We start from the raw sequence: 19,425 nt of genomic DNA, 5'->3' as shown, positions 1-19,425 counted from the left end.
TTTCCTTTAAAACTTTAATATCTCAGTAGTTTAATTATTTACTAGTTGAACGTTACTGGCCTCCATTATAGTACGATTTTCTTGCCAGATTGCCTCTCTCAAATGAAAGTGTTCTTTTGGGTTAGGTAAACTCATAAAATCCATTTTTTGTCTTTTCTACCAGCCAGAGTGATGAAGTGAAAATCGAACACGCAGAAAGGCCCCTCGGGTGCTCTTTGGAAGGGGCAGGCAGCTGCTCTGCCACCTACCAGGACTTGCTTTCAGCCCCGCTTTGGTGAGCTGCACCTCTGCAGCCAGATCACTGTGATCTGCTTGTGCGTCCTCTCGGGGAACCGCCTTGCGCTGAGCTCATGAGGGTTGAGAGAGCAGGAAAGATGTGGGGGCGAAGACTGCGGGGCTTTCTGGCAGGCTCTGGAGGGGGAGAGAAGAGCTGGTAATTTGGATTCTTGCTTCTGTGACGTTTCTCCAGCCCTGCAGAGCAGTCGGCATGCTAATGTCAGAGTAGACCTTTAGACTTCAGCTGCCAGTCTCCTTGTGTGTTATGCATTTGATAGCCCAAGACATTACTAGGAATTACTAGAGCAAGACTTGAGGATTTTAAAAATTAAAGAGTATTAATAATTTAGGATATTGGCGTGACCGCATTGTGGCCTATATTTAACATCCTGTATAACAATCTCTCTTCCAGTAAAAGCTGCACTATAGGAATGGTTCTTCGTCTGTGGAGTGATACTAAAATCCATCTCGACGGTGATGGGTAAGAAACCACATTAAAAGGATAAATGTGAATGTCCTTCCCTACTTGGGGGCTGCTCTAGGAGAGATTCTCCATCACCTTGCAAATGAAGTTCCAATTTTGGATTCACGGCTGCAGTCTTCTTATTCAGACAGTGAGTTTTTGTCTTGCTGCCCTCAAACTGCTCGGTGGAACCTGTGTTACCCAGGGAGTGTCCTCTGAAATCCCGCTTGGAGCTCCCGTTCCTGGCAGCCCACGCTGGGAAAGGTGCTTGCTTCCCACTCTGATTTGGGAGGATGTTGGAAAATGGGTGATACAAATGCTCATGCCTGATTCTTTTTGCCTAGGAGTGCCCCTAGAGCTGCCTCGCAGTAGCTCTTTGTAGAGTGCAGCTTGTGATGCAGAGGAGAGCAGTTTCTGAGTGGGTTTTCTTTTTTTTCCTCTCTGTTAGTGGCTTCAGCGTGAGCACTGCAGGGAGAATGCACATCTTCAAACCGGTGTCGGTGCAAGCCATGTGGTATGTGTGTTAATTAGCTGTATTGAGAAAGAGACTGTCATTTCTGTGAATAAATTAAAAACAAATAAACAAAGTGCATTTTAGCATTCTCCATAATTGGTATTCGGTGAGATGCTGCAGAGACGCTGCTTCCCTGTGTCAGCAGGTAGCAGGGCTGGCACAAAGGGGCTGTGAGAATATTGATCCGAAAACAGGATCTTCTGCTTCAGCTGGGAGCTGTGATGTGCTCTGCAGTATAAGGGAAGTGGCACTGGTGGGATGAGTAAATATGAGAAAGACCAACTTGAATTCATCAGGCTGCAAACCCAGTCTTCCCTCTCTGTGCATATTTTCCGAACTGGCTGAAGGAGGAGTGTCGGGACCCGTTGCCAATCTGATGGCATTCCCCGTGTTCTGCCTCGTTCCTGGGGCCAGCCTGGGGTTTCTGCCGCACGGAAACTTTCTGTGCCGCCCCGGGTGCCTGTTCACCTTTCAGCTCCTGTCACCCCTCCCATGTGCAGGGATTCCAAAACACTGAAGCAGAGGTGGCTGAATCAGCAGCGGCGGTGCCAGCAAATTCCTCCTTGAAGAGGCTGTTACCCAGCCCCGCGCAGAACAAACGCGTCTCTCTTGGCCTGGGCAGTTTGCTGGCTCCTGCTGGAGCCTCGAGAGATCCCTGTCCTTGCGGCGTCTGATGGGGAAAAGATACAGATGTAGAGAAGGATGTCGTGCTAGGGATGATTTGGTGCAGAAACAAATGAAACTCTTGTTCCTGTCATTTTTGAACTCGGCCCCTCCTGTTGGCAACCTTAGATGTGGTTAATGTGTTCAGTACAATGACATCTTCGGAGTAGAGCCTTAAAAGAAGGGGGGGAAAAAAAAAAGAAAAAAATGAGGAGGGAAGGAAAGAAAAAGTAATGCTAGAATTTGCAAAAACAAATGACCCAATCTGGGCCTTGTCCCTGGAGCATGTCAGGGGCCAAGAATGCTGGTAAATATGCATTTGACTCCTTGCTGAGGGTGGTTTGAAAATTGTCCATGTTCTTTATTTTCCTTTGGTCTGGCTTTACAAGTTAGCTAATGATTAGATCCCAGAGTGACTTGAGCCTTGTGCTTGCCTGTTAATCAGGAGAAGATTTCAGCCTCTGCCTTGGACCGGCTCTTGAGAAGGCCTCCAAGGTGCAGTTTGTACACTCTTTGAACTCTGATACAATAAATCATCTGCTCTCAAAAAGCAAACTGCGACAACGTTGAAAACCGTTTTTCTCTGTGAAAATCTGTCAGATCCTGCTCTCCCTGTTCCTGCCGCTCACATCTACACAAATTTCTTCTCTAAACTTGCAGGTCTGCTTTACAGATCCTCCATAAAGCCTGTGAAGTTGCAAGAAGGTACAACTACTTCCCGGGGGGGATGGCCTTGGTCTGGGCCACGTACTACGAAAGCTGCATCAGCTCCGACCAGAGCTGCATCAACGAGTGGAACGCGATGCAGGACCTGGAGTCCACCCGCCCCGACTCTCCAGCCCTGTTTGTTGACAAGTCAGTTCTGAATTTTATTAGAAGAAGTTGCCTTGACTCGTGAGAGAAATCTCCCCTTCTCCTTTTTCTTCCTCCAGTGGTTCATTTCCTTTCTTTTCATAAATGTCTTCAAATGTGTTTCTTCCATTATTCTCATAAAAATTGCTTTTAATACAAGTCTTTACCACCGCTCCTCTGTCCTGTATGAGTTGTGCTGTAGGTTTCCTGCCAGCTTGGAGACATCCCCTCCTTTTCCTTTTCAGGCCAACTGAAAGAGAACGAACAGAACGGCTCATTAAAGCCAAACTCCGGAGCATCATGATGAGCAAAGACCTGGAAAATGTGACTTCTAAGGAGGTAAATGTAACAATTCCTGCTATCTTACCCTTCTTGCTAGACTCCATTTCCAGAGAGTGCTGACTGCGTGTCACTGACTTCTGAGTGTGTATTTCCAGCCATTCCATCAAGGCCCTGCTCTTTGGCTTTGCTTGTACCTCCATTCCCCGGCGGGGAAATCGGGATAATACCAGCTTCAGAGTGCGTTTTTCAAGACCTTAGTAACAAGTATGTGACTTTCCAGTGCATAACGCCTGGTTCCTCGCCAGTAAAGTGGCGTCAGAGGTGATGCTGCACCGCGGCTGGTTGTAGCACACGTAGGCAGGGCCAAGCAGGGAATTTGCAGACACTTTTTCCTCGGTGCATCCCTGGGAATTACGTGAGCAAAGGCAGCCCTGGCAAGAGGGGCAGTTGGTGTTAGATGAGTGTCCCGACCTTCACTTGCCCACGGACAGTGCAGAGCAAAGTATGTGCTTTCCTTTCTCCTGTTGGCTTCATTTGAAGGTTTTATTTTCTTTGCTCCTGAAGAAATATCGGAGGGGCTTGCAGACAGCGTTTGGCTAGTGAGTTTATGGATGGAAAATCACAAGTCAAGATGAAAGCGAGTTTGGATCCATCCCAAAGGCCAGTGTAAATGCATCCAGCCGCAGTTCAGATGTATTCAGAGCAAATGGAAATAGTTCTTTCAGGGTTGGGTTTTTGTTTGTTTGTCCAGGGGGGTGTTAACATGCAGGACTTTCCTTCCTAAAGCTTAGCGCTGAGGCCTTCGGATCTCTTGTGTGTTACCAGTTGTAGGTGTAAGCTGAGAACTCGTCTGTCTGTGTACGTGTTCTTAATTCTTGGTGCAGTCAAGATGCTTCGATTTTGCTGCCACCATTTTCCACAGTGGGTTAACCAAAGTTGTGCTGCTTTGCTTTGCACCTTCCCAAAGCTGAGGTGCAGTGAGAACTGTAGGACTTTTAAAATGGGAGAGGACTGGATAGCTCTCTCTTCCCCAACGCTGCTGCCATTATTCACTCCTTGCTTCTAATGGGTTTTACATTTTTTTGTTAGCTGCTCTCCAAGGTCTTGTTTTTTATCTCTCGAATTATTTTTAAGAAGCCCAAATACTTTTTTTTTTTAATGTTATCTGAAGCTTTATTTACAGATCTTCAGTTTGGGGGCCTAGGATACTTGGAGAGATGCCAGTAGTGAGATTCCTTGTCTCCTAAAGGTCGAATCCCTTTTGCTGTTTTTAATGAAGTACAGAAAAAATGTTTTGCAAAGGAGCGCCAACAAATGTTTCTGCTGGACAGACGTGATTCTAGGTGGCATCTTTTGTTTTCTGCTCTGCAGATACGAAATGAGCTGGAGAAACACATGAATTGCAACTTGAAGGAATTCAAGGAATTTATAGACAACGAAATGCTGCTTATCCTGGGTCAGATGGACAAACCGTCTCTAATTTTTGATCATTTATATCTGGTAAGCTGCTGTGTTAGGAGCTCCAGAATAGCAGGAGGCTCAGTGGGAGTGATCTGACAAGTCACTGGGCTTAGAGGAAGCTGGGTTTGGTGTCAGGGCTGCCGTGAGCGAGAGGTACAGCCGCTATCCCGCCCTTTGCACAGACTTTACTCCAGGACCTATATCGCTTGTAAAAGCCCGCAGTAGAGAAGCCCTTTTTTCTAGCTACATCCTTGTTTCTGGGACTTGACTGATTCTTTCGTGGCAGGTTGATCCTGTTTCAGGACAAACCGTGGCATAGCTCGAGTTCTCTCTGTGCACGTTCATTTTCTATTTCTAGCAACGGAGATTGTCTTTTATGACAAGCAGAGGGTCTGGCTGTGGGTGCTGCCCCGGCATGACAGCCATTTGCTCTTTGATTAGGGGGACTGTATTGTTTTTCTCGATTGAGCCCGTGAAGCCCTGCAGGCACGGCCAGAGCTGTACAGAGTGAGGCTGAGGGCGATGTGCTGCTCCAGCTTGCGCAGAAGCAGAGCGACCTGTGCTTTGTCTGATCCTTTGCCACTAGATGGTACTCCAAGCAAAACCAGGCACTGCCATCTGGAACAAAGACTTGCTTGAGATCAACACATTTGTCTCTGTTATGCTTGGGCCTTTTTTTTGTTGTTGTTCTGGAGAGAGTGAGAGGAAGTGCTCATGTCTGAGGGCAAAACCTGCTTTTTAAACCCTTTCTAGCTTTCTGGTTTGCAGGTATGGGGGGGACCCAAGGTGTAACCACCCACACAGCTTTCAGGTCTTGCCTCATTTCTCATACACCTGTGATCCCAGCCACACCACATGTAATCTCTTCCCCTGCACTATTTATCTCTGTGATTAAAAATCCAGAGTGACCAGGGACAGTGATTTGGGATGCGCTCAGTCACACGATGGCCTAGAACTGACTCCTTGGGCGGGGATCTAGTGCCCTTGTCCCCTCCTTCAGGAGGTCCCTGCCTGTTCAGGATGGGACATCTCTGTGCTGAGCTGCAGCGCTGGCTGCCCCGCTGCCATGTTCCTGTTTCGGGGGTTATTACCAGTATTTCCGTTGGCAGCTAAGGAAGATTGCTGAGGCTGGGGGATTATTACAGAGCCTTAGGAAGAAGGGAGGCTCTCAGGCTGCTTTGAAATGTGTGTTTTGTGGCTGTTGCAGGGCTCGGAGTGGAACGCCTCCAACCTGGAGGAGCTGCAGGGCTCAGGGTGAGTACTGCACCTTTCAAGCACCAGCCTTAGACTCTGAAACCTCCAGTCGTTTGCCTTTAACTTACCTTCAGGTTTCTCGAGGTGACATGTGATGTTTGTAGACTGTAGGGATGAGTTTGGGCCCATTCCCAGCGATGTGGGTCACTTACCGTCAGGACCTTGGTCGAGAAATCTTTCCTACCTCATTTCTATCAATAGCACATAGAGCAAAAATAACAAAACGTCTCGTTTGTGTGAAGTACTTCAACATCTCCAAACCCCCCCCGTAACGTAGCAGCCGAGCGTGCAATGGCCGTCCGTATTGTTGTGTCAGGTGTGAATTCCTGCAGGCTGCAGAAGAGCAACTATTACAGCACTAAGCTTAGGAAAAAAAAACTCTATCTAAATGGAGCAGAACTTCCTGTGGGTGAGCAACCTCCGTCTCACCTGCCCAGACAGGCCGCTGCAGGGCTGTCTTTCACCACGCTCTCATCACCGCACCACTTCTTGGCTTGATTTACTTTCACGCTTTTTGGACGAGTGAGAATTTTGCATATAAATATTTGCTGCTTGCCCAAGGCGTACACCAACCCTGATGTGAGAAACTGAAAAATATTGCTCAACAGCATGACTGAAAATGTTTAATTTGGAGTCCTTGGGAACAGATGTCTGAACATCTTTGAACAAGTAAATCGACCAGCGCGTTAATACTTCTGATCTACGGGGAAGGCAGCTTGACGTGCAGTGTCTAAAAGTCAAAGATGGACAAATTCTGAAACAAATATCCTGTGTCCTTGATTTGTCTGAATGATACGAGGTAATAAATCAATATGGGCATTTGTTCTCCCTGGGTACATTGTAATCCCTGCTGTAATATTTGGCAGGAATCAAGAGATACCATGTGACTCTCATTTCATATTTTTGGTCAGAAAGAAGAGAAAAGGATGGTTTTGCAGCTAAAGCCTGCAGTTGAAACTTGTGATTCCTGGGGTCTGTTCCCAGCTCCTTCCCAAGCGAATCACTCGCAGCCAATGCACTTTTCTTCTTCCAGCATCCCAGAGGCTGCGCGTGGCACAGAGTGAGGAGTTTGAGTAGGTTACAAAGCCTCGGCAGATGGGATAAAATAAACTTTTCCCTCCTGCACCCAAGGCCTTTTGACGCTTCGAAGGGGATCCGGTGGTGGTGAGAGGCAGGTGAATGGATGGGCCCCGCATGTCACGTGCGTGACCGGTGTCACCGGGGTCCCAGGGGTTCAGGATTAGGGCTGCAGATAAAATCTTACAGCTCGCGTTGTGTCAGATTTTGTGGACTTCGCAGTGTGTGCCAGTTCCCTTTCACGACCACGGCAGCTCAACTTTATTTTTCTTTTCGTTCTCCACAGCATTGATTACATTTTGAATGTGACCAGGGAAATTGATAATTTTTTCCCCGGTTTGTTCGCATATCACAACATCCGCGTGTACGACGAGGAGACGACAGACCTCCTGGCTCACTGGAACGAGGCCTACCACTTCATCAATAAAGCCAAGTAAGTGGGCTGGGAGCTCCGACTTCGGGCGAGAGCACGTCCGGGGCAGGGGGGTGACACCGGGCCCACGGCTTCACCCCGCGCGGAGCTGGAGCCACCACCTTCGCATTATTGCTTCTGCCAGGGGCTTTCTGTGTCCCTGGAACTTCCCCCTACTTCTCTTCCTGGACTGGCATTAGCCTGTTTGTAGCCTGTGATTTTTTTAATTATTATTATTTTGTTTTGCTTCCAAAAGGAAATGAGGACATTTCCTGTTCTGGAAATACTCCAACACTGTCCGTGTTGGACTAACCCCAGCTGTGTCTGCAGACAAGAGATGGTGACAGAGCCCGTCAGGCTCTGCTGGGCTTTTACACTCAGGTCATTCCTGCTTATCCCTGTATCCAAAGACTCAGGCAAGCAGGAGGCTTCATGGTGGTCCCTGAAATAGCAGCACGATTGAGCTGTAACTTCCAGCTTTTCTGGAGAGGGATTCTTCTCATGGCCCACTTAATCCAAAATATTTCTGGCATACTGAGCCGTAGTCAGGAGGACAAAGTCCTGTCCCTCCGCCATGTAAAATAGTAACGACCAGCATCGTAACCAGAAAGATGAGATGGATTTTCCTGTTTGTCCTTCTGCAGGAAGAATCACTCCAAGTGCCTGGTGCACTGCAAAATGGGTGTGAGCCGGTCGGCATCTACCGTGATAGCTTACGCGATGAAGGAATTCGGCTGGTCGCTGGAAAAGGCTTATAATTATGTGAAGCAAAAACGCAGCATCGCAAGACCAAACGCAGGCTTCATGAGACAGCTTTTGGAGTATGAAGGCATTTTAGATGCTAGGTAAGGTGACGGGATGAATGGAAAAGGGACTTGCAGGATGTAAAAGAGCCGATTGTAGGCAACCTCTCGGGTTTTTGTATCGCAAAATGCGAATCGATCTCCCCAAAGCTCTGTTCAGGCAGTAGGTTTTTTGTCGATGTCTTGCACACGTGTGTCGTGCTCAGAGACACAGGCAGAGTGTGCGTGGTGCTCTGGTCTGAAGGGTCTTTAGAAGGGCAGATGCCTCTGCTAATTTTGTTTTTCTAAACCTTTTCTATGCCAGGCCTCCCTGGATGGAAATTAGCTGTCTTCTAGGGAGATCTGCTCCGGTTTAATTCAGTGAGCGTTTCTCTGCATTTGGGGAGGGTTTTCGTATTTCTCAGCAGCCAGTACTGTTCAGCAAAACATTGTTCTTGTTTTATGAGGCAGAACTGAGCTCAGACAGTGTTGGAGGCAAATCATTTGCAGCTCTGGGTGACCATGCCAATCACAAATCTTTGTCATTGCAAGTGCTGTAGTATCTCATAAGGGTTTCTGCGTGCTCTGTTGGCCTCTGCTCTACAGGGGGAAGAGGAGGAAAATTTTTCACTCTGGTTCAGCAGGAACTGTGTAGTGAGATGTGCAGAGACCTTGGTTCAGTATGTTTTGCTCTGACACAGGGCTTGGTGCCCCTCTGCCCTGGGGGACACCCCCTGAGGGCTGCTCCCCTCATGGGTACGGGGCAGGGCACTGGGCCAAAGAGACTGGAGCGGGCAGGTGGGAGGGACAAAATCCTGACACTAAAGCTGGTTTTGCCCAAGTGGGACTGCCAGGCTGGGCCCAGCGGTTAGCCCTTCAGTTCCGGGTTGTGGAAAGGGATGAATTTACTGTGTTCAGTTTTGGGCCCCTCACTCCAAAAAGGCCATTGAATGACTCGAGCGTGTCCAGAGAAGGGCAACGGAGCTGGTGCAGGGTCTGGAGCACAGGTCTGATGGGGAGCGGCTGAGGGAACTGGGGGGGTTTAGTCTGGAGAAGAGGAGGCTGAGGGGAGACCTCATGGCCCTCTGCAACTCCCTGAAAGGAGGGTGCAGAGAGGGGGCATGAGTCTCCTGACCCAAGGAACCAGCACCAGGACAAGAGGGAATGGCCTCAAGCTGCGCCAGGGCAGGGTCAGACTGGCTCTTAGGAAGGATTTCTTTGCAGAAGGGGTTGTTGGGCGTTGGAATGGGCTGCCCAGGGCAGGGGGGGAGTCCCCATCCCTGGAGGGGTTGAAGAGTCGGGTTGACCCAGCGCTGAGGGATCTGGTGGAGTTGAGAACGGTCAGGGTGAGGTTCATGGTTGGACTGGAGGAGCTTCAAGGGCTTTTCCAACCCAGATGATTCTGGGATTCTGTGAATGTTCTTGGAACTGAGCATCCTACAGTTCAGTGGGAGTCACTGGTGTCTTTGTCCTTTCCCCCAGCAAGCAGCGCCACAATAAGCTGTGGAAGCAGCAGGCAGAGAGCAACCTCCCCCAGAACACAGACGGCACCCCGGGGTCGGGCGACTTCTTGCTCGAGAGCTTGGACATCGACCTAGAAAACCGCCTGGCTGACCTGGACACGCCTTCGCAGTCGGCGTACCTGGACAACCGCGCCGGCACGGAAGTGTCCGTGGGGTTTAATTACTGCTTCCGTCGCCTCTCGGACACGCTGCTGGAGAACAAGATTCCCGGGGACAGGGGCGGGTTTTTCCACGTGGAGGAGCTGGAGCGGGAAGCGCTCGCGGAGCAGCGCGCTGCCTTGCTGGTGGGACAACCTCCATCTGCAGCTTCGGAGACGGGAAAAGCCCTGGAGACGGCAGAGCTGAGCAACTTCACTGAGAAGGAGGTGAAGAAGAAACTGGACTTCAGCCCCCGGAAGGGAAGGATAGTGCTGGGCCCTGGGGAGCCGGGGGAGGACGGCGTCAGGGAGGAAAATCCGATGGAGAAGTGGAAGCGGCGTCTGTCCACGCACAAGGAGGAGAGCAGGCTTAATAGAGAGAACTTGAATAACAACAACAGCAAAAGGAGTTGCCCAGAGGATTTTGAGGTGCGTATGGAGTTGAAATGTAGGTGATTAGCATGGCTGACTCTACTGCAAGTGAAACTGCTCTTCTCATCTTCATAACACAGTTTCATTTGACTTGGATAAAGCCTTTCATTCCATGACGAGCTTCTTCCTTTTCGAAGTGCTTCTGAACATGGCTTTGCTTGCCCGAGCTGTGGATTTAGATGCCCGAGAGCAAGCGCACACACGTGGGTGCCCTGTAAACTGCTTTGGGCAACTCGCTTGCATGACCATCGCTTGAAACGGTAGGTATTCTTCCATTGAAGATAACTGTCTGCTGAGAAAGTACGCGGCTTTTGTTCCTGCTGCAGGGCCTTAGAAGTGGAGACGGGCTTCGTTTCAAATCTGCTTGGCTGTAAATTTATCTTGCGGTCTGTGCCTCTCGCTCCGCTGATTGCTGATGCACGTTTATCTGTACCTCTTTTCTTTTTTTTGCAGCACGACGCCGTGTTTGGGATCCTCAGTAAGGTCAAGCCTTCCTATCAGTCTTGCGCTGACTGTATGTATTCCTCGGGCAGTTTGTCCCCCGACTCCTTTGGGGAGCAGTGCGAGAAGCTGAACGCCAGCACCGCGCGTCGCAGCACCACCATCTGCACGCAGCCAGCCCTCCTCTCCCACATCAACTCCAACTTGGCTGACCACCTGCCCAGCAAGACACACTCCGAGGAAGCCATCAGAACTAAAAATAACGAGGCTGCGCTTCCTCTGTCGGCAGGAACTGGTATACTGGAGCCTGGCACTTGCAAATCACTCAATCAACCCTGTGGCGTTTTGGAGAAAGGAAAAGATGCACCAAGAACCCCAGTCAGAACTCTGCTGCCCAGGAGAAACTCGCACTGTGAGAGGAGCCTCCTTAACGCAGAAGTGGTAAAAGAAGAGGCTCTAGCCAGAAAAGACAGCAAACCCACCAAGGAGCTGAAGTACTTGTTCAGCAAAGACTTGGAAAAGCCGAGTGCAAACAGTTACTTGATGCAGCACCAGGAGTCTCTTATTCAGCTGCAGAAGGCGGGCCTGGTGAGGAAGCACACCAAAGAGTTGGAGCGGCTGAAGAGCCTGCCCTCGGCCGCCGCGTCGCTGCTCAGAGACAGCCCCCTGAGCAGGGTCGACTCCAGCATTGCGGAGGAAAGCGAGGATTTGGTTCCGCCTCACGGCCTCGTGCCTCTGCTGGGAGCGGCACCGCTGATCCCCGAAGACTCAGAAAACGACGTGGAGAAGTTAGAGGTGAAACGCGTCTTGGAGGGGATCTCTCAGAAAACCTCCACGCCTGTCATGTGTCGGTTGGAGCACACGAGCAGTTTCACCAAGGACTTCCTGAAGACCATCTGCTACACCCCCTCCTCCTCCCGGAGCTCCAACCTGACGCGCAGCTCCAGCAGTGACAGCATCCACAGCGTGCGGGGCAAACCCGGCCTGGTGAAGCAGCGAACTCAGGAGATCGAGACCAGGCTGCGGCTGGCCGGCTTGACTGTGTCTTCTCCTCTGAAAAGGTCCAACTCTCTCGCCAAGCTCGGATGTCTGAACTTGTCCTCCGAGGACTTATCGAGTGACATGGATGTGTCAACCGTGACGGACTCAAAAGAGGCTGTCTCAAGCGAGTCTTCTGTGCTCTGTGAGCCACAGCCCACGCTGAGGAGCGCAGACGTCGCCGCCAAGCTGGCAGCGAAGCCAGCGGTCGGAAACTTGAAGAACACGCTTTGGATGGGCAAAAGTTGATGCCTTCTGCGGGGGGAGCAGGGAGGTGGATTTGGGTTTTTTTTTACGGCGTTTATTCATTGCACCGATGCAGTTTTACCATCTGACTTGCAGTAGTTCATCTGATGCCACCTCTTCTTCCCCTCCTTGTACTCGAAGTGGGGAGAAAAAAAACCATAATGGGTCATGATGAATGGCACAAGGGAAAATAAAATGTATTGCATGGCTTAGAAGAGGACTTTGTGTGTGAGTTGCCTGTTGTCCTGCAGGATGCTATTTCTAGTACTGTTCGCCAAGTATAAGAATGTGGTTTTGTGTGTGTGTATATATAGATAGATATTTGTATCTATTTATCTATCTATCTATATATATAAAATGCTGAAATATCCTGTTTCAAAGACTCAACAAAATAATTAGTCATGACTTTTTTTTTTTTTTACAGAACACAAGTCTTGAGTTAAAACAGGGCACTTGTGGAAAAATCCTTAAAATGGTGACATGAACACTACCTCTGTTCTTGCTGACTTTTAGTCTTGGTTTGTTGTTTGTGGTTTTTTTTTTCCTTTAAAAAAAGGCTTTTCCCACAGTACTTACCGTTGTTTGAAGGTTTTCCCTTAACTGTAAAGGCCGGGAGGAGCGTGGGGCCGGAGGCTTTACGGCGCCGCGTGACCTGGCTGTGATGTGAAGGAGTGTCGAGCTGTGTTGGTGTGGACTGTGACCTGCTGGCATTGGTCCCTCTTCGCTGCGTGACCGAGCGACTCGTCACAGCCTCCTCCTGGGGCCGGGGTGACCCCCAGACTGTGTCGTTGTCACGGGCTTACACTCAGGTGGAGAGGTGTCATGTTCTTTGGGTGTTTTTGCTGTCGTGTATTGTCATGTTGCGATCACTCGTGACAAGCCTGGCCAGTAAGTGCCCGTGGAGGCTAGTGAAGCTTTGTGTGATGCTGTGTCGGTGTCGTGGATCCTGCGTGGGGACCCTTCTTCGCTGGGGTGTTGGTAACCAGCGGGAGGGCCGGCACTCCCGGTGTCCCACGCGTTTGAAATCCCAGTAGGTGATAGGTGAATGTGTCTCTTTTCTGATCGTTGCTGTTGGTTTGGTAGAACAATTCCTGCCTCCTTGGTTTGCCGGTGGCCTGTTGACGCAGTCCGGGGCGGGGGACTATTGACGCTGGGCGGCCCCAGCGCGGGTGTCCGTGTCCCAGCTCTTGCGGGGCTGCATCAACCTCCTGCCCGGGGCGACGAAGCGTAAATCCTGCTCTTGGGGCAGGGGTGGGGAGCAGCCAAACAGAAATACAGGCGCTCTCCAAAGAGAAGGTGCAGGCGAGGTCTCCTGCGGGAGGAAGGCTGGCGGGCGCACGGGGAGCGCGTCCCTCCCCACACGGACACTGGCTTTTGGGGATCACTCTCAGACCAGCGTTACTGTGCGCTGCTCCTTGTGCTGTCCTGCCGTGGGGGACGCTGGAAACGCAGCAGTTGGCAGGTGCTCTATGAAATGAACGTTTTCTCAGTATTTTGGGCGGGCAGCCAGGTGAAGGACCGCTCTGTGCGAGGTGCACTGGCACGTCGGGAGGGAAGAGCTTGAGAAGCGCGTAGGGGACGTGCTCCGAGTCCCACCGCAATCCCTGCTGGCTGCTTGTGCCTTCGGGGTGATAGTTTGCAGCAGGCTTTGGGGTTAGAACAGATCTCAGAGGTCAGCGGAGGCAAACGGGTGGACTTGCTCATATAACGACCAGGCTGGGAGCGTGAGCTCGCTCATGTTTTAGAATTTCCATCAAAAGCCATTCTTGAAAATCCCCTCTTTGAGGCAGGGGAGAGAGGAGCCATTCTGAGTCTGTACTGATCAAATATCCACAGCCTTGAGAAAGGGAGCCATGTGTTTTAATCTCCTAAATGCCCAGAGTTCATCTTTTCTTCCTTAAGCTAAGACCCCACATTTTTATATTAAACCTGAGGAATTGTAGGGACTGGCAATCAGTAAATAAATGTCCCTCCTTAAAGAGTCTTAAATTCAATGTACGTTGTTGGCTTAAGGCACCACTTCCCGTTTCACCCCTGAAAGCTGATTTGAAGCAAAAGCTGCTGCGGTGAGGAAACCCTGAAAAACATGCGCAAGCTTTTGCTTCTTAGGGCTGAGAAGACGCTGGGTCGTGTTCCGAGCCGGACTGAAATACCCTCTGCCCGCTGTCAGCATCCCGTGGCTGCGCATCCCCATCTCCTGCGATAAATTCCCTCCATTCATATCGTTACGATTATCCTTGGTTACGCCCGGAATCTGATTTGTGTGATGGGGTGGGTGGCCCTGGGGCCGTTTGGTGGCCCTGGGGCTCGGAGCAGCTGCCTGGGAGGGCCCGTGTGGCCCTGGCCTGGCGAGGCTCTGCCGTCGATCCCAGCACGGCTCGCGAGGGCCACTTGCACCCTTATTTTTCTCCGTTTTACGTTACACCGGCACCTTTCTCAGTGCCACAGACGCTTCCCGGGCAAGGGAAGAAGTGAGGGTTGGATTTGAATAAATTCAGAAAAATTCCGTTAACTGATGCGAGCGAACATAATCTATTTCCTTCCTGTTTTCTTGAGTGCCTGCCAAGCTCTGCCGCCAACAAACCCCTGCTTTCCCGGGGCCTCGCTCGCCGTCCCCCTGCCCGGCGCTCGGATTCGGCTCTCGCTCATCGGGCTGGGGGCTGCGGCGTCGCGACGCTGTCGGGATAGCGGCACGGTTTGGGGGGGGTTCGGGCTCGAAGCCACCGTGCGCCGGAAGCACTCGTGTGCCATTTCGAAGGGTTTTGTAGCCAAAGCTGTGATGCTTGCAGACTTCTTTAGATTCGTTGCATGAGAAGGTAGATGTGTTTGTCCTCTCCCACGTATCGTAATTGTTCTTTTACAATTGAGTGCCTTAATAATAGTTTACAAATACTGTGTATTTATGCTGAGCTGTTAAACTCTGCTGTTTGCTGGTTGGTTTTTTTTTTTTTGGTGCTTTTGGTGTTTCCGGTGGCAGTGAGACCGTTCTTACTTCTGCGTTACCACTGGCGGCCCCGCTGAGCTCAGTGCCGCTCGCCACTTCCCTCCTGCTCCGCTCACGGCTGAACCAAAGGGCCGCAGCCCCCAGGGCCCCCCCTTTATCTATGCAGCGCCGCAGAAACGCATGCAGGGCGGGAGGGGGGGTTCTGGGGAGACGTCCCGCCGCCTTCTGGACACGAATCCCAACCCGAGCGCCGGGTGTGAATCCCAAACCCAGTCACGTTCTGTCAGAAAACCCGAAATGCACAAAACTGGCACCTTATTGCCAGGCCGGGCGCTGTCGGTCTGTGCGGTGGCAGGAGCCGCCCTCCCGCTCGTCCTCGCCTCGCTCGGGCGCGTCCCGCCGGCTCCCGGGAGGTGACCACAGAGCCGGAGAGGAGGGTGGGTGAGTAACGTGTCACCGTTCCAGTGATTGCTGTACCCCGTAACAACAACGTTCCTTTTATTTCATGGTATTTCTTAATTCTGGTTTTATATTTAAATACGCAGTATTTTTTGTACTGTACGTTCGCGGTAAGGGATGCATAATGCACTTTTTTTTTTACTTTTGTTTGTAAAAATGTACTGTATATTTTATGTGCTTCTTGTGAGGAAAAATAAACTTTTTTGTTTTCCTTTTACAAACGAGCTTTGCAGTGTTTTTTGGAAGTGGGGAAGGATCAGCCCGGCCGCAGGGAACAGGCCCGGAGGGGGCGGGAGGAAAAGGAGGTGCTGGGTACGTATTATCGGAGCAGCAGCCGCTGCCCGGCTCCCGCGTTATCTCCTCGTGTCTGCCCTGGCTGCGCTCCCCTTGTTTTGGGCTGTTTTCTGCCACCCCCAAAGGCCACATCGGGAGCTGCCTTTGTCCCTCCCGGTTGTGTCCTTGCAGCGCTGGATGCGTTGTCAGCTGCCCTGCTGGGATGGCAAGTGCTGCAGAACGCACCCGAGCCGCGGCCTGGGCTCACTTGCAGGTTTTTTAAGGGAAAAAGGGAAGGAAATAGAACAATGCTTCAGTCCTGGAGGCAGAACGGAACCTGTAATCCTCTGTCTAACCTCTGACCAGAGACCCCAGCTGGGTTTAAGCTGCTGGCGTTCCGGCGTGTGTTCCCCAGCACCGCGTGGGCATTGGCAGCGTAAAGCAATGCCTGCACCGCGCTGAGCCCTCGACTTATTTGGAGAGGGGCTTGGTGCTACCGCAGCAACATGGGCCTTTAAATTCCCCCAGCCCCGAGCTGCGGTCTCCTCCGAGGAGCAGAGCCCCGGTGTGTGGAAGCTGAGGAGGTAAATCCTGCGATGCGGCTCTTCCCCCCCCCCCCGAGCCGATCCTGCTGCCGCCCCATGATCCACCCGAGGTGGGATCAGCCCTTCCCGGGCATTCACCGAATTTTGCCTTTAAAGGCAAACAGCAGGCGTCTGCCTCGGGTGCCTGCGAGGAGCCTTGTTGCTGCCTGGGATTGTTCTCGCTCTCAGAGCGGCTTCAGGGAGGAACATGTCAGTGTTTACCTTGGCAGGGGAGCAACGCGCAGGCTGGGGATGCTCTCCAGCTTTGGCACACTGGCTAATTGCCTCCAAGAGTCATTAACCCCCACCAGATATAGTTGCTTTTTAGGGTGGGTTTTTGGGGGTTAATTTGGCTTGATTTGGCAGCTGTCTGCCACCTAGCCCGGCCGCCCCGAGGAGCAGGAACCTTCTCAACGGGTCCAACCAGCCGGGCCTGGGCAGGAACCAGCACTTGCTGCTAATTTACCAACTCCTCGTGTGTGCAGAGCTCCGGCGCAAACTTTTTGGGGTGAACTAAGTGATTTAAGTCCTGCCGCAGCCTTAGCAGAGGCCGGGTTTGATTCCGGTGCGATAAGGGCGCATGACAGTGAGGGGGTGGGGGACGTTTTCCTTTCACCTCGCAGCTGAGCATCGCCCTGGAGCCCCATGTGACACGTGCTGGCTGATGCCGCTTCGTGTCACCAGCGCGTTTCTGGGCTGTGCTCACAGCTTGGCAGGGACTCGCACACCGGCTGGGAAAATAATCTGTGAATGATGGAGGATGGAGCCCTCCCTGGGGTGGGTTTGGGCGGGGGGGGGGGGTGTGTGTTTGGTCTTTTTCTCGCACCTGAGGGCATGTCCTGGCGCCGTGTGGCTCTGGCCCGGCGGGAGCAGGGTGCTGAGCCGGGCTGTCGCTGTGCGGGCAGGTACCCGCTGCGGGAGCTGCAGCTTCAGGAGCTGGAACCAACATCTGACACTGCCCTGATGGAGGACAGAGACCCTGGGCTGAGTCGCCCGGCACAGAGTGCTTGGCTTTGTGTCAAGGCCTCCTGAGAGTTGCCCAGACACGCTTATGTGATGACACACGAAGGAAATCAGTGGGAGCGAGTGTGTGTGTGTGTGTGTACGGCTTTTACACCCCGGGGTTAACTCTCTCCAGCGCTGAGCCGCAGCAGAGCTGGAAGCTCTTGCACTGAGCCAGGAGCCCCAGCGCTGCGGTCTGGGCAGACAAGAGCTTCTGAGGTCCTTGGGACAAAGTCTGTCCCTCAGCTGCTGCCATTTTGGGGTCAGATGTTTGCTGTTGGCTCATTTAATTCACACTTCCCTTGGCGGATTCACAAGACGACGCTCCCTGCTCATCTCGGCTTCCCAAAGATGGAGATCTCCCTGCCGTAGCCGTCGGCGGGTTTGTGTGTCAGGGTTATATGTTAGAGAGGCACCACAAGAGGACTGTGAGATGACTGGAGGGTGCCCTGGGACTGCCGGTGAGTTTGTGTGTCTTTTGGGGTTTTTTTTGTTTTTTTTTTGTTAGGATTGAAAGTGGCTTCTTTACGGTGCGATTCTAGTTATGACGAATGTTACATCCTGTTGTGATGTTGCTATGGCAAAGCCAGGCAACATCTGGAGCAACACAAATTCTCTCCAGCGACCGTCGGAGGGTTTATTTATAGCCTTGCTGGCGAAAGGAGATGCCTGAGCATGAAGTCTCTGTGGGCAAATCATGGCGGGGGCAGCCTGGCGCTGGGTGCTCACCTGGTTGGGACTGGGCTGGTGGGAAGAGGCGAGGTCTGGCTGGTCCCGAGCAGTGATCAGAAAGGAGCAGACCCCCTCGAGGACCCTCCAACTCCGTTCTTTGCCCCTGATGGGGGGAGGATGGTTCCCTACCAGCGTTTCCCAGTTTCACGTTGAGGTTGGGTGACCAGAGGGGTGTGAGCAGATATTGTCATGATGCTATTGGGGGAAAAGATTGAGTTTGGCAGGTGAGCAAGGCTGGGTTTGGTGAACAAAGTGACATGCACAGAAAAGCAACAGGAAGGAAACAAAGGGCCACAGCTGCACCTCGGCACCAGCAGCCCACCGCAGCAAAGGGCAGAAGCTGCTGCAGCGGCAGCGGGTCTCCAGCTGCCTGCAGCCCCAGGGTTTTAGGGCAGGGTCAGACTGGCTCTTAGGAAGGATTTCTTTGCAGAAGGGGTTGTTGGGCGTTGGAATGGGCTGCCCAGGGCAAGGGGGGGAGTCCCCATCCCTGGAGGGGTTGAAGAGTCGGGTTGACCCAGCGCTGAGGGATCTGGTGGAGTTGGGAACGGTCAGCGTGAGGTTAATGCTTGGACTGGAGGAGCTTCAAGGTCCTTTCCAACCGGGATGATTCTGTGATGCCTCTGTGTCTATTTACACTGGGTGGTGGCTGGATGGCCATGCTGGCCTCTGAAGAGGTAGAAATGTAAATATTTTTCTAAGCAGAAGCTGAGAGTCAGTGCTGCCGATGGGAGACGAGCTGGTTGCCGCAGTGGGCGCGGGCTGAGCCACGCTGCCAGCGCGGTTCCCTCTCTGCTCAGCCATTGCAAGCGTGCTGCTGCCAGAGTTCCTGCGGTGGCAGGTCCCTCCGCATGCACATACACACGCACACACACACACATTTCTGATGGCTTCACCACAGCTCTGCTGCTCGGCCGGGGAGCGGCTGAAGAGCCGGTCGGGTTTGCTCCAGCCTCGGCCCTTGCCCTGGGCATTGCATATTCCCTAAAAGTCTCTTCCTCTCTGCTTTGAAGGATGGGGCAGCAGCCATGACGTTGCTGCAGCTGCCATTTCCTTTTATGCAGACGGTTCAGGAGCAGAAACCACGTTGCTCCCGTGTCAGACTGTCCTGAGTGTTTAACAAGCAGCTCGCAGGAAAGCGGTGCAAAAGGCTGTGGGGCAGGGCAAACCCAGGTCCAACAACCCATCCTGGGCTCTACCATCCCCACGCAGGCCAAGCCAAAAAAATCAGGGTGATATCTCCAAATCATGAGGGTTTGTGAGAAACTTAGAGTGTATTTGGCTTTGGCAAGGGTGTTGGCGCAAGGGGAAGAACCCCGAATTATTGATCAGCTCGTTGTGCCAACGTCAAGCGTGCCTGAGTCTGGTGAGTTTATCCCCCGGAGAGCTGACGTGGCTTTAAAAATTTGTCCCTCACATGATGTCAGCAAATCTTGCCGCAGCATTTCACTACCTGGGGGGATTGGTCCCCAACACCACTGGTGTTGGCGGGGAGTATCGCCTGCTCCCAGTTCGGCTCGGGAGCCCAGCCCTGGTCCTGCTGGGAAGTGGTTGTGTTTGTTTTGGGCAGCCTCAGCAGGG

General features: G+C 52.1%; 1 protein-coding gene across 12 annotated transcripts in view; it reads left to right on the top strand.

The window, feature by feature from the left end:
- Positions 1-15,480, top strand: part of SSH1 (slingshot protein phosphatase 1) — a 40,875-nt gene extending 25,395 nt beyond the window's left edge. For 9 of the 12 annotated variants that reach the window (XM_074887620.1, XM_074887617.1, XM_074887623.1 and 6 more), the window contains 11 exons: positions 164-274; positions 689-757; positions 1,188-1,253; positions 2,577-2,771; positions 3,014-3,107; positions 4,422-4,550; positions 5,719-5,765; positions 7,129-7,275; positions 7,899-8,099; positions 9,519-10,125; positions 10,582-15,480. In XM_074887620.1, coding sequence (XP_074743721.1) covers positions 164-274; positions 689-757; positions 1,188-1,253; positions 2,577-2,771; positions 3,014-3,107; positions 4,422-4,550; positions 5,719-5,765; positions 7,129-7,275; positions 7,899-8,099; positions 9,519-10,125; positions 10,582-11,856 — 2,941 coding nt within the window. In that variant the 3' untranslated portion in view covers positions 11,857-15,480. The other 3 variants (XM_074887618.1, XM_074887624.1, XM_074887629.1) reach the window with 2 other exon arrangements.
- Positions 15,481-19,425: the final 3,945 nt, after the last annotated feature.

The sequence above is a fragment of the Strix uralensis genome, chromosome 17 (genome assembly GCF_047716275.1).
Source record: "Strix uralensis isolate ZFMK-TIS-50842 chromosome 17, bStrUra1, whole genome shotgun sequence".
NCBI classification, from domain to species: domain Eukaryota; kingdom Metazoa; phylum Chordata; class Aves; order Strigiformes; family Strigidae; genus Strix; species Strix uralensis.
The sequence above is the reverse complement of the archived record's forward strand: the minus strand, read 5'-3'. Positions and strand labels throughout refer to the sequence as shown.